Genomic DNA, 14,218 nt, shown 5'->3' on the forward strand with positions numbered 1-14,218 from the left:
ATAAAGAAAAATGGATACACATACATACAAACGGGCAACAGAACACAGTCAGATAGATGTACAACATATACAGATAGTGAAACAAAAACACAGGCCGAGATAAGGGATGGTGGGATAACAGGTGCAAAAAAACAGAAGGAGATAGAGAGATGGAGAGGGGTATAAATCAGTGTTTTAGTCTTGTCTGGCTGTCTACGGGCTCTGTTGCTGAATAATGTAAAAGGTTCCAGTGAGTGGCCCTAAACTACAGCATCCAGGTAAACAACCATGCTCTGGGTTTCTCTCTCCACACACTGTCACTTTCCTCCAAAAACACACCAACTTGCCTATTGTGCACACACACACACACACACACAGTGCAGTCAACTCACACAAACTTGTTCGCTGTGCTCTGTTTGATCCCATCCATCCTCCCTCCCCTCCCTTCATCCCTCCATCCCCTCTTCCCCTTGTCTCTCCCTCCCTTGCGGATGCTCTTCTGTTCTCTCCCCTCCATTTATGCAGAATTATTCACCGTTTCCTACAAATCTCTGAAGGAACGCCTCAAACTTTCCCATTGTTCTGCTCCTAAAGCATTACCATAACACTCTGTTCTCTCTCATGGAAAAAGGTATTGCTCATTCTTAAAGGCAACCTGCTGAAACAGGACTAATATTACAGACAGCTACACAGAAGGGGGGGGGGGGGGGGGGGTGAAAGGAAAAAGGAAAGTGTCACAGCTAAAGGCATCCCTTATATCTGTGTGGAAGTGTGTGTGTGTGTTGAAGGTTGCATCGCTGGTGAAGTATTGGATCTGCATTTCAAACTGTAAGCACAGTCTGATCACAGTAACACACAGAGTGGTACAACATATACTGTAGATCTCAAAGAATCAGCATTTCTTTTTCTGTAAAGTGTGTGTGTGCGCGCGTATGTGCCACCTTACCCTTTATTTATTATTTATTGAACATAGCCCCACCTTTCCTCAAGTGTTCTGGTTTGACATTTTGCTCGTTATAAACCACACAAAGTGTGTTTCACAGAAGAATTAGCATTTTATTTTCATGACCTTGGATACTTTAGCCTAAGTCTACAAGGACAATTCCCTTGCACAACAAGGCACACAGGGAGCCAAGTGTATGATGTCATCAGAAGACTCTGGAGCAGCACAGTGTTTAAATATAATTTAAGCCTCTTTCACACATAATTCCCAGTAAATTACTGGGATAATCTTTGAGGCACGGCTACTGATTTTCACTATTCACACCTGCGGTTACATTCAGGATCATTTCCATCTTACGCCTATTCACACATGCCATGGCAATGCCAAAATAGATGAGGTATGGGACAGTCCAGCAGACAACGGTAATGCAACAATCATAAAAATCAAGAGAAGAAGAAGTAGAAGAAAATGGGGTAAGCCTGGGCACATACCACCAGAAGAGCTCCCTTATTTCTGTATCTTTCCAGTTCTCTTTTTAAAAAAGGGAGCTTTTTTGTAAGAGCTTGTACTGCTTGTTAGTTATCAAATAACCCATGAACACGTAAATGATTTCAGCAGAGTCTTGTGATTGGTTTGTTCGCCCCATGTGGAACCGTCTTTCATCAGACGGATGTAACCCTGAACATGGAGCAATATCTTCCTGAAATGCCTCATCAAAGATTCATTGTTTGAGTCAACCAATCAAAGAGCACAAAGAAGCACAAGATTAGAAAAAGGTCTGCATGATAATATATCTTTTCTTTATGATAAGTTTTTTCCTTCTGGGCAGTCATCTCATGACCCAGTGCATACAACATACAACATCCAACGGTTGCATTGATCTGTAGCTGTGTTTAAGGGAGATGGAGAACCTCCTGCCAGGCCGTGTCAGCCTTCAAAACAAACTCCACCATTTAAATTTCTACGTTTAATTTGGTTAATGTGACATGCAGAGTTGTGAATTAGGTTTAGGCTTTTAGCAGCATGTTTCCTGACTCTGGGTGAACAGAAAATATATAAACTGTACCTGCAAAACACAGTGACTTTCTTCAGAAGTACTCTGTGGTGATTGGATCTAAATCCATCTTGAGTGCACTGACAGTTGAAGCCATGTCAGACAACACACTTGTTACCATTTTGATGATTCAGTCTGCATCTTCTTGTCACTGCAGGTGGAGCTCCTGTAGAGTCTCGAGCATTAACCCCAGTCAACTTTTGATAGTCACTTATCCACTCAGGCAGCTTGATCTCAGCTCTGTAAACCTGACACACTACTCATGCTCAGAAAGCAAGATGTTTTCTCAAAGTCAAGCTGAGATCTCATGTTGAGTTGCTTAGGGTTTAGTTTGATGAATGACAGTGTGAGGGGTCATTTTGGGAGAACGTGTCTATAATATACTCAGATTTCACTGTTTTTCTTTTATTAGTCCATTCATTAACTGTGAATGTTCCAGAAATAATTCAGAGATGAAAGATGTACTTTGTGTGTATTTATTCATAACTTATTTCACCTCACTTGTTTCCTTTGTTGTAACACCGTGCAGCATCATTGTACTGGCAACAATGTTATTTTGAGCCTTAAAGGACCAGTATGTAAGATTTAGGGGGATCTATTGGCAGAAATGGAAGATAATATTCATATGTATATTTTCATACATACTGTATATATATAATCACCCAAAAATAATAGTCTATGACTTTTCGTAACCTTAGAATGAGCTCTCTATATCTACAGAGGGAATGGGTCCTCTTCCTGTAATCTACAGCCTCCCTGCTAGATGCCACTAAATGCTACACACTGATCCATTAAGAGAAGGTACATTTATTTATGTGTGTGTTTGTGTGTGTGCGTGCACGTGTAGGTCTGAGAGTGTGTGCAAGTTTTGTTTCCACTCACCTTGTCTGCATAGAACGCTTTGACCTCGGCAGTAATGGAATCAAAATCCCCACTGATATAGTCGGGGAGAAAACTGGATGGAAGGATAGTAAGAGAGGGTGAGTGACAGAGGGAGAGGGTTAAGATTGCAAGAAAGACAGGGAGACAGAAAATGTGAGGCAGAGACAGAAGAGAAGAGGAGAGGGAGGACATCGGGACATGTGTCAACTCTTTGATCTGTGCAGCGAGGGAGAGGAGTGATGGCGCCGGGGGAAGACGAAGAGACACCGAGACTGACAGGGTGATTCTCTGTGGCACTGAGCCTGGCCCTCTCTCACACGCAAACATACATGCACACACACACACAGCTGACTGCAGAGATACATAGATTGATGTGAAAGCACACACACACAAACCGTGCATAGCAGCATACACAAACAAAAATTCATGTTTATGCTCTAATAGTTGCATACATCTGAAAACTCAAACTCAAAAAACACAGTAGAGATAACAAAAGTTAAACTTTGCCATGATTGAAATTATTAAGAGACAATGATTTCAGTAAAAGCTGAAAAGTAATGAGCCTGAAGTATACACCATGATTTGATCTTAATAGCAGTAACAGTAATTTTGGAGTCAGGAGATGCAAATGAACCTGAACTGTTACTGTCAATTCTTACTTTGCTACTCAGCTATGCTTGTATCAAAAATGAAAATGCTATTTATTAGCACAAAAATGAATTTGCCCAGCCTTACTTTTGCAAGGTTTTTAACTAACATAACTCAGATTTCCCTCCCTGAAAACAGAAACATTCATTATAAATGGAAGTAATACATAGAATGATTAGTTTACTACATAAATCTGTCAGAAATACCATGTTAATACATGCAATAAAGAGGATTACAACTCTGAAAATTAAACTGGGCGGGAGGTTTGGGAGTATAGGCTTTGCATTCTGAAAACACATTTCACAGCGCATTTCATTCACTCAAATAATAAAGTGTTTTGAGGCAACCTGCATTCCCATGGTGTAAGAATTAACAAGGTCTGTTGCAGATATCAGCAAAAACAGCCAAAATCTACCAACCTCTTTATTACATTTGTGTGAGTGTGAGTGTGTGTGTTTGTGCGTACGTGTTTATGTGTAAGGAGTAAGACCACGCAGGGATGCGGTTGCTGCTATCTAGAGGCATTAACAGGTCTGACATTACGATTTCACGGTTGGTTGGGTGGTGTGTTTGTTTGTGTGCGTGCATGTGTTTGTGTGCTCCACAGCGAGAGGCGAGAGCGATGTTCCGGTCGGTTGAAGAAAGAGATACAGAAGGATTATTCCCTCCCTCCCTCCTCAGAATTCCCATTTACACCAACAAGATACGGCAAAGCAAACAGAACAGCAATTGTATGCAATCTGCTGCTTCATACATACACGCACACATATACACACATAAAGACAAAGACAATTGAGCACCACCCCGCCTAAACTGGATTAAAAAAAAGCAATATGGCTTGGGTAAAAACTTTTTTTTGCCACTGAGCACATGTACACACACACACACACACACACACAATATGCACAAACCGCATGTATGTACACACAAGCACATGCACTCTGCTCACTTCTTTTAATATGGGAAGCCACAGGACACATCTCCATTCAGAAATAACCTTCATGTGACAGATGGGATGAGACGTGACATTGGGCCTTATCAGAGCTTTACACGCACACACACACATCCCTTTGTGACCTGTGTGCATGACTCCGTCGGCTGATAGTAATTGACCAGGCGAGATTCTAAATTCTGCATTTGTGTCTGTGTGCGCGAGGGTAAATGCTGTTTGTGTGTCTGACAGTCTTCACTTCCACATTAATATTAACTGACACTTTAATTTGGATGGGAAATAGAGCATTTTACTGCCAGTTTGTCTGAGTGCTGGGTGGCGGGGATGGCAGTGCGACCTTTGCCTGTGTTTTTGTGCATGTGTGTCTATGTGTGCGTATGTGTTTGTCTATCAGCCTGCCTGTTCATCCTTTTTGCCTGCTTTTTTTCTCCTCTCCATGTTCCCGCCACCCACACTTCTCCTTCACATGCTGCCTTCTCCTTTACATCCTCCCCCCAATCTTGTCTCATATCTGCTCTGCAATACTTACTTTTCTACGCAATTAAGGCAACGTCCTTCCATCTAACCACTTCATTAGGAACAATCCCTTCCATATATTTTCTTACCTACTTCATCTCTATTTTTGTCTATTTTTCCATCAAGCTTAGCAAGGTATCGTCCTTCCATATGACCACTTAATTACGACAAACTGTTGTTTTGTTTATGTTCTCTCGCTCTTTCATGTTTTTTAACATCTTCTAAATCACGGCAAGACGAACACCCTTCTCGCTTTTCTCATCTTTTCATCACTTGAGCAGATACAGCTCTGATTACTCCTCTCATCCCTTCCATCTCCCAATCAGAGGAGGAGAGCCAGTGGAGGGGTGGAGGAATTATTTTGGATGACATTGTTAACCATCCATACACGTAAACAAGCCAAAGTGAAGCACTTTGACACGTTCGGCTCTCTGACTTGTATGAACATTGACATCAGCTACATCAGCTGCAGAGACACACACACACACACACACACACACACACACACACACACACACACACACACACACACGTGGCAAATAAAATCACTTGTAGGAGACTGTCCTCATCAGAAAAACAACATCACTTGTTTAAATTATATCACTTGTGGTCATGTGAATGACAACTGTCCACTCAAAGAAGCACAAGGCAGATGTGGGCCGGCATGGTAATGTTGGGTTGTTGTCTGATTTGGCAAAAGAGGCCACAGTTTGCCTCCTGTCTCTTACATATAGTCACTGTTGGTACCTTTTACATAGGACCACAATATTTCCCTAAACCTAACCCAGTAGTCTTAGTTTACTAAAGCTAACCAAATCTTATTAAACAACACTTAGTTCCAACCAAGCAATCTGATTGGTCAGACAGCAACACTTCAAGGTGGACAACCAGTGGTTGGTTTGAATTGTGGAGATATGTAAATTCTGCAAACTTGTTGTTATCATTTTCAGCCACAACAGCAGTGTTTGATGATACATAATTAAACATGATGGCCCAACATTTCTGCTGGGCTTATTTTATATACTGAGTTGTTTGCTGGGATCTTTGTTTTGGTTTTGTTTTGTTTTGTGGGGATCAGAGGTAAAACTCAGCTCCCACTCTAGTGTCCTCCATCAGCTGTGCCGTTGAGTCATTGGCACAGCACTGCTAGCTTCTATGTTAGTTACAACAGTATTGAGCAAGCAAGGCAGTTTTGTGTTTGTGAGAGTGGTATTTATTCAGTTTGGGAAATCCCATGATCTCTAGAAGGCATCAACTCAAGTTGGCTAGCTGACTCAACAGGGACTAGGACTTGTCTCTATTGCTAGGTCAGTACTTTCGGCCTACTTGCTGGAGTAATTTCATTACATAGTCTACTGATGTGACTGATTGTTCTCCAGGTATTAATCATACCCCATGTATTTCTATGGAAACGGAGATGACACTAGCAATTCTTATTTATGAATTCATTTTTTTCACAATTTGCCCCACAATATGAAAACATTTTGTTTTTTATATTTTATTAAGAATGACAGTGAAGCACATCCTGTCGTGTACTATTGTTTTAAATCATGTACGTAACATTTTAGAAAACAATCATTTTTAAATGAGTTTGTTGTTTGTTTGTAGATTTGTATTTCTGTCTGGTTTTGATTGATTTTCTTGTTTCATAATAACGCAAAATTGAAACGTGGGCATGAAAAACAACCACTCAGGGCTAAAGGAGATTTTATTATCCCACTGCAACTAAGATTCTAATAAGCAAGACCTCAAAGTACATGAGAGTGAACTTACTTGCATGCTGATGTGTCTTCAACAAGCTTTTTTTCATCTGTATTGAAATAATTTGAAGGGAAAAAAAACAAAACACCTGTTTGCACATGGTTGGATGTATGATTGTCATGTCATGTATGGGTATATGTCTTTACCTACATTTTGTTGATGTGTGTGATCTAGTTTCTAATCCCAAACCTAATCAGTTAAATTACTGTAGGCAGCAAAGCCAATAACCAGACAGTCATAATTAGTTTCAGATTAGTCATAAATAGTCAGTCATAATTCCACACAGCCCTTACTCCCAAAACACACACATACAAATGTTATTAACTCTCAATATTACTCTTAGGGCTAGGTAGGTGTAGGAGAGGGAGGGAGGGAATGAAACATAATTGTAATTTTAATTAACCTTAATTGCTGCAATTCTAATACAATATTCAAAAACCTTGTCTAAGAGTTTACTTGTGAGGCTATGCGTAGGCACAGCAGTGTTTATGCTAACATGAGCATGCTAACATACTCACAATGACAATGCTAACATGCTGACGTTAAGCACAATCTAGGCGTTACAGCATAGCAAGTGTAGTGTGAGAATAACTGGACTAGTGTGAATATGATCTTCTTGACTAAAGATGATATAATAATGAAAAATAAAATAAAATTAGAAAAAGCAGCTTAATAGGTTACTCCTAATTAAAGAGACCTAATGCAGTAACATGACAAAGTAAACAAAGAATATACTCACTCACCACAACACAACTCATAAGGTCTGTTGTAAAATCAGTCAGTGGAATGGATTTGTGAAGAGTTTGAAATGAAAAAATGAAAAGCAAATTTCCAACTACACCAAAAGCAATTAGGAGGAAGAAGCCGTAACTTACCAGTCATCAGCTGGTCCATGAGTCTCTCAAACCCCCCGCTCGGTTTAATATGCAATGTAATCCTCTTAATTGCTGGCCTGTGACTCCATCTTTAGGATGCACAATTCTTGATACCCCAGCAATTACACAGTTCCAAAGATGTGCGAATTGTATTACATTATATTTAAAGGGAGCCTCAAAGGTATCATATAATGATTGCAATATATTTGAAACAGACTGAAGGTCTTTTAAAAAAAACATTTGAAACTAATATCAATTTATCAGCCTTACAAACCTTTGCCAATCTCCTCAGTCACACTATCATAGGGTCCCAACCCCAACAGACACTGACTTAATCAAAATATATAATAATCATGCAATGTTGTTTGATTGGAGAAGTTTCGATACTGCTTGGTACTGGGTTATTTTGCTTGGTACCTTAAAGTTATCAAGTATCAATACCAAGCTTTAGTGAGCATAAATATTAAAAAGCGTGAGATATGAACAGAATAGGGAAAATGTGGAAATGACAAATAGAGAGTGTGTCAGAGATATCTCTTTGCTACTAAATTTTATAATATAGAGTACTCTGGCTCTTGACATCTTCATTTATTGAGGCTGACAGCATTATCATCTACAAACCAAAATGCATACACAATCGTATGCCGACACAACCATGCTCTTCCACATACACACAAGCTTTGTCAAAAACTGGCACATGCATACATCTGCATCTTCCTATAACTCTACAAACACACGCACACGCACGCACACGCACGCGCACGCACGCGCACGCACGCACACACACACAAGCACACACACGCACACACACACACACACGCGCGCGCACGCGCGCGCACACACACACACACACACACACACACAAAGCTGCAAATTATATAAACTCTGCTTCTATACAATTACCCCCTCCCACATTCAGCCTTGCTCCCCTCGTTTTTCATTCATCTCTTGACTTTTTATCTTCTCTGGAGATTTGATTAGGCGCTCAAATTAGACCAAATGCAATTTTCAATTAGAAAGGGAGCAGATACATGCAGGGTTTGATTTACAGGGGAGCCAAGGGGTGTCAGCTCTGCACACCTGAGACCCCATGAAAACAGTTTTATTATGGGTATATAATATTATTTAGCCAATGCATTATTAAGAGGCAAAGGCTTTATATTGTGTTGATCAGTAGTCTTGTTGTTAAGCCTAAAACAATTTCTTGCAATTACATACAAGTAAATAATAAGACCAGATGAGGCTCAATACTAGGAAAAGAACAACAAGGTGAGTGACCCGGATTTCTAAGAACTGAACACCTGCTTGAAGAGAGTGACCAAGTGCACATGTGAGGTGTGCAGTGTACAATCAAAGAGCAAAATACTCTGAATATACTGAAGTTAAAAAAAAAAAAACATCTGTTAATAGTGACGGTAGGAACAAGAATGAATGTCCACAGGGATGAGACCATAAAAGGAAAAACTGCTAATAAAAATCTGTAATGCATGTTGTGAGTAACTAACCCATTTCCTCCACTTGGCAAGTCATTTCTACATAAACTGTGAGAGACAGTTTATATGGATACAATTTTCTGGACCTTGTGTGAAAATACAAATACATACTGCTTGTTTTCTAGCATCCCATACAGTGAAGTGGAATAATTGTCACTTGACTCCTCATGAGAAGGAAAAAGCTTTCGCCTGACGGGCCCGCCTCTCTTCAACCTTAATGACTACCATTAAGGCTGTTTTGACAGAAAATTACATGGCACCTTTCTTTAAACAGTTGGAGGCAGTCCACCCACTCTGTTCTTGTGGCAGAGCAAAAGAGTCCGGAGGCTGACCGGAAACTTTATTATTCTCACTATTTTCCAATGGAAACACAAACTCACAGCAGACTAAAGAGCACACACATACACACTAATGTCACCTCATACATTAAGGCCATCTCTTTCTTAGAAAGGCTTGCCATCATTTACATTTCAAAGAAAACTTTAACTAACTCTGACGCTATAAATTCCAATTTTGGTTCACCCTTCAAAATGCCACCCAGTCTCCCTTCAGGCAAATGCTCTGGTTCTCTCAACAAATCTGACATAACTTAATCTTCACCAGCACAGCTGTAGTGAATGTGGTCATAGTGATGACACCACACAGAGCACTTATGCTGGCTTCCCATTTAAAAAGCCAACATGCTCCCCCGCAGTGAGGTAGCACAATTTCTCAGCATTACTTGATGGAGTTTTGGGGACCGATCCTTTGCGTGAGTCTTTTTATGTGTTAGCTTCAGTGTAGATGTGGGACCTCTTAGCAGGCACTGCTCTGCATGTATCCAACATACAAAATGCTCAACTTTTGATGTTATGAACTTAACTTTTGTAATTCTGACATCTGGGCAGGGAGAAAACTGCCCCAATGATGTCAATTGTACACAGTTTGAGTGCAAAATAAAAGCCCAAAGAGGTACAGCCACACACATACAGAGAAACTGAAAAAATACACACACAGAAACGCATACTTGTACAGTCTGCTCAGCTATCTACAGAATTACATATTTATCTTGGTTTCAAAATATTTGTATATATTTATATCTGTTTGTCTTTTTAGCTAGTTTTTTTTGTGTTTTTTTCTTCTTATGCATCCTCCATACTTCCCTCTATCTGATTATGTGGGACACACGGGAATGGTGCTGTTGCCATCACTGTTAAAATCTCATAAAACTTGGCTTTGATTGATTGCTTGTATCTCCCTCTCCTTTCCTCTCCTCCTCTTGCTCTCTGTAGCTCATTAGTTATGGTAATGTTGGGTTAAATACATCTTAACTTGCTGGTGATTGATCTACACATCCCCACCCATAAACATTTTTTCTCGTACCCCTTCCTCCTCTTCCTCTTTCTCTCTTCACCCTCCCACCATCTATCTGTAATGTATAACTTTTTGGGACAGAAGCTGTTTGGGTTGAGAGCGGCCGGGTAATAAGGGAGGTCTGGCTGTCAGCTCCACTGTGTAGGCTGCTGACAAAGCTTGGACTGGAGGGTCAGAAGATGAATCTCCACTGTCACACAAACAGACAGAAGTATGAGCGATGCCACTGCAAGCAGGCCTAACATCCTCGAACTCATACTCTGAGACAGAGATACATGTCTTGCTTTGTTTTGAAAATACAGTGACAGTACAATATGTGTACAAGTTTGTGAGAAAGAAAAACACAAGCATGTACAAGTTTGTCCAACTGTTCTGGTGAGGGCATTACAATGACATCATTCATTCCCTCATCTCAGACAAAAACCTGATCAAACTAGCATTGTGTTAGCGCATTGCCTATTTCTCACCTCAAATGTTTGTAGAATCATATTTTAATGTACTATGGGAACATTTGTGACCCAGATGTCATGTCGAAAACAGCATCAGGTAGGACATGGAGGGACTCACATGCTCTAACACATGCACATACATGCGTGGCTGAACCGGCTATCAAACACACACACACAAGGAGAGTGAATTCATTCTCTGCTCAGATCACCATTACTTCACTGTCACATAGCAGATAGCTGTTTATGTTGACATCTGAATGTCATATATGGCACCATTACGCATTTACACTACTGTGTCAATCTGTGATAAAGTCCTCAGCAGAGTCATGTGATGTCTTTCAGTTTAAGATCTTGACTGGCAGAGACAGACTATCCTCCAAACAATTTATCATACCAAACTAAAATAAAGCATTTTCCTTTTTTTAAATTTTGTATTTTGAGATAAGCTTTTCATAATTCCCACTGTGGTCAATTACAAACTTGCTTTTTGAGGCTCATATTTGACAGTGTACTGTCTCTAAACTGTATGCATCTTGTTTCTTCTGAAATGCTTCTTTTTTTTCACTTACCAGCTGACATGTACAGCACCAGCCATAAGTTTGGACACTACTGCCCATTGACTTGAAAGAGAAAGTGTTGACTGGTGCTGTACACCAATACTGATACTTATAAGTTATATGTATTGTGCTACCTGGGAATGGGCAAGAAAACACTGAGCCTTGACTTTGCTGTGGTTGAGAGATCTGTAAAACCTCACTAATGAACCATACAGATTCATAACATTATAAATCATTCGATAAAACATTACAGAACTCATTCAAACTTAAGCCCTAATCTCAAGGACTAAATTAAAATTGCCCAACAAAGAAGTGTGAATGTGCCTAAATGATGTCACTTTGAAAAATGTCCTCACCTCAGATGTCTACAGCTCAAAATTGTTGTCAAAAACATAGAAGTCCAAGAACATACACACATCACATTCACAACCAGACAAAAATACACATGTTCACACTTCGGGGTGTTAATGTGAGAGCCTCAACACTTCAGGGACCCATCGAACCCCAGATCCATCTCTCTCCTGACATCAGTCCTCCATTAGCCACACCCAAACAAAACACAGTCAAAAATGTGGTTGCAGAATGTGCCCTTAACAGCCCCGGTGCCATCATGTTTTTTTGTCTTTTTTTTTTGTTAGAAACAAACACAAAAAATAAACAGGGTGCATTTTGTTACCTGGGACACACACTAGCACACAACCAAACACAGGGTTGCTGAATGCATAATCAGAAAAAAAACAAGAATGCTTTTAAATAAACAGTAAGCACTTCTCCATATACTCTCTTTGTATGATTATAACATATGCACACAAACCTCATAGATATTAAAACACAAATTAACAAATACAAATGTGCAAGACAGACTCACCTGTCTCTATCTCCAGCAGTGATGTTGTAAAGGTGATTGGCAGCTCCATCAGCACATGCCCTCAAGAGAGCTGCAAAGACACAGAGATAAAGAGAGACAGACATGAGAAAGATGAAAAGACAGAGCAATTACTTTTAAATATTGCTGTTACATACTGCCCAGTTCAAACTGTGTTTAATGGGGTACAGTGTCACCGTGTGTAAGTTTTAATGCAAAGGTAGATTTAAAGCAGGTGCACTTCTGGATATGAAAATTATATGTTCCCATCTATATGCACCACCTTAGCCTGGTCCAACTGGTAGCATAAATATTTAATTTTCTCGACACACTTCACTAACATGATTTTCCTTAAAAACCCATAACATTCAGAAAGCCTCACTGTAGACATGAAACACCACTTATGATTAGTTCCACAGGAGTGGGGTACAAACAGGAATGCCACATGCTAATAATACCAGCCATTGGATATGACATACTTTATGAAGCAAGGAATTAAGCAGTGTGACCTGCCATTTATGAGTGCAAGTTACAAAAAGGATTTTTCAAAGAACTCGCTGTCAGATAGGGTCTAATACAGAGAGATGTGCTGTTCGTAAGAGCCATTTCACACATCCTTCCAGTGTTAATCCTGATAAATACATTGTGTGCTTTATCATGTGGTGCCATTTCACTTCAAAAGGTGTCTTCTTTATCTTGCTGGCTTGGTTCTGGAAAACAAGGTTCTGCATTGGTTTATTTTATGAGACACTTAGGAATTGTTTAGATGTGCTGTGTACAGTAATAAAAGGTAATGTAATACGCTGATACACAAAGATGAATGTTCAAGGGCAGATTCTATTATGCTGCAGCTTTATACATCAGATGTTAAGAGTGCACAAGAACAAATTCATAGAATCAGTACGTGATTCAAAAACAGCACTAGTTTGGACTACACAAAAGCCAAAGGTTTCTCTCAAATAACTGTAGTTCTGTGCCAAAATAAGTTTGAATAAGGTCTAAATTAGTTCTAAAGAGCCCACCTCTCTGCAACAGAAAACATAAAAAAACACTAAACAGACAAGTATTATGTTAATATGACCCTAAAAAGGCAAAGTGAATGAAAGAGCACTTATCTTTTCTGATTTTAAAAAACAGACAAAAATACTATGCAAGTTCTTCTAAATCAGATGCAAACTATTTGCAAATGTATGCTCTTTGATGGCCTCTATTCTATTCAAATTGAACAGGCAGCCTGTTTTTTTAAGAGCCCCTTTCTGTTTGGGGATGTTATGGTGCACGGGGAAGGGGGGACTTCAAAGAATCAGCTGTGGTTTTCCACTTGCACCTAGTTTAAAAGGAACTAAAGCTGCACCAAAGAGACGGGCAATCCTGGTACACGAGTTTTCTGCCTCATCGGATTTCTTTCTCCAACTGTGTCCAATCCCCAAACCCATTCCCGCGTCTGCACATATCTATGCGCATGTCATTTGTTTGGTTGCAAAAAAAAAAAAGGTAACAGCAGGATATTCTTGAGTGAAGAATTAGCTCAAGTCACAACTGCTTATAACTTATACATGTGCACTGGGTTATGTCATCGACACATGCGCTCGTACAAGTCCCGGCAAGTGATGTGAGACAGCTTACTTCAAGTAGTAAGTGTGTTTTCATCCTGAAATGAATTTAAATTTGTTTGGCGCTTCTGTACATACTCGGTGGACATGGTCCTTGTACTGTACAGGACAGGACCGTGGGTTGGTTTCAGAGCTTCAACGATAAGCCAATCAACAGAAGATCAAAAGAACATAAATATGCAACTATTTTTAAGATCAATTAATTATTTATGTCTGTATTCAAGCAAAAATGGTAGTTTTATGTTTTCAGCTTTTTAAATGAGATTATATCCTGCTTA

At 39.8% G+C, this 14,218-nt stretch overlaps 1 protein-coding gene across 4 annotated transcripts in view; it reads right to left on the minus strand.

The window, feature by feature from the left end:
- The window catches only part of tpk1 (thiamin pyrophosphokinase 1), a 63,015-nt gene that overhangs the window by 32,044 nt on the left and 16,753 nt on the right, over positions 1–14,218 (minus strand). For all 4 annotated transcript variants that reach the window (XM_062441112.1, XM_062441116.1, XM_062441113.1 and 1 more), the window contains exons 4-5: positions 12,331–12,400; positions 2,859–2,931 (exon numbers count right to left, since the gene is read on the minus strand). In XM_062441112.1, the coding sequence (XP_062297096.1) occupies positions 2,859–2,931; positions 12,331–12,400 (143 nt within the window). The remainder of the gene's footprint in view (positions 1–2,858; positions 2,932–12,330; positions 12,401–14,218) is intronic.

Source organism: Scomber scombrus, chromosome 20 (genome assembly GCF_963691925.1).
Source record: "Scomber scombrus chromosome 20, fScoSco1.1, whole genome shotgun sequence".
Lineage (NCBI taxonomy): Eukaryota > Metazoa > Chordata > Actinopteri > Scombriformes > Scombridae > Scomber > Scomber scombrus.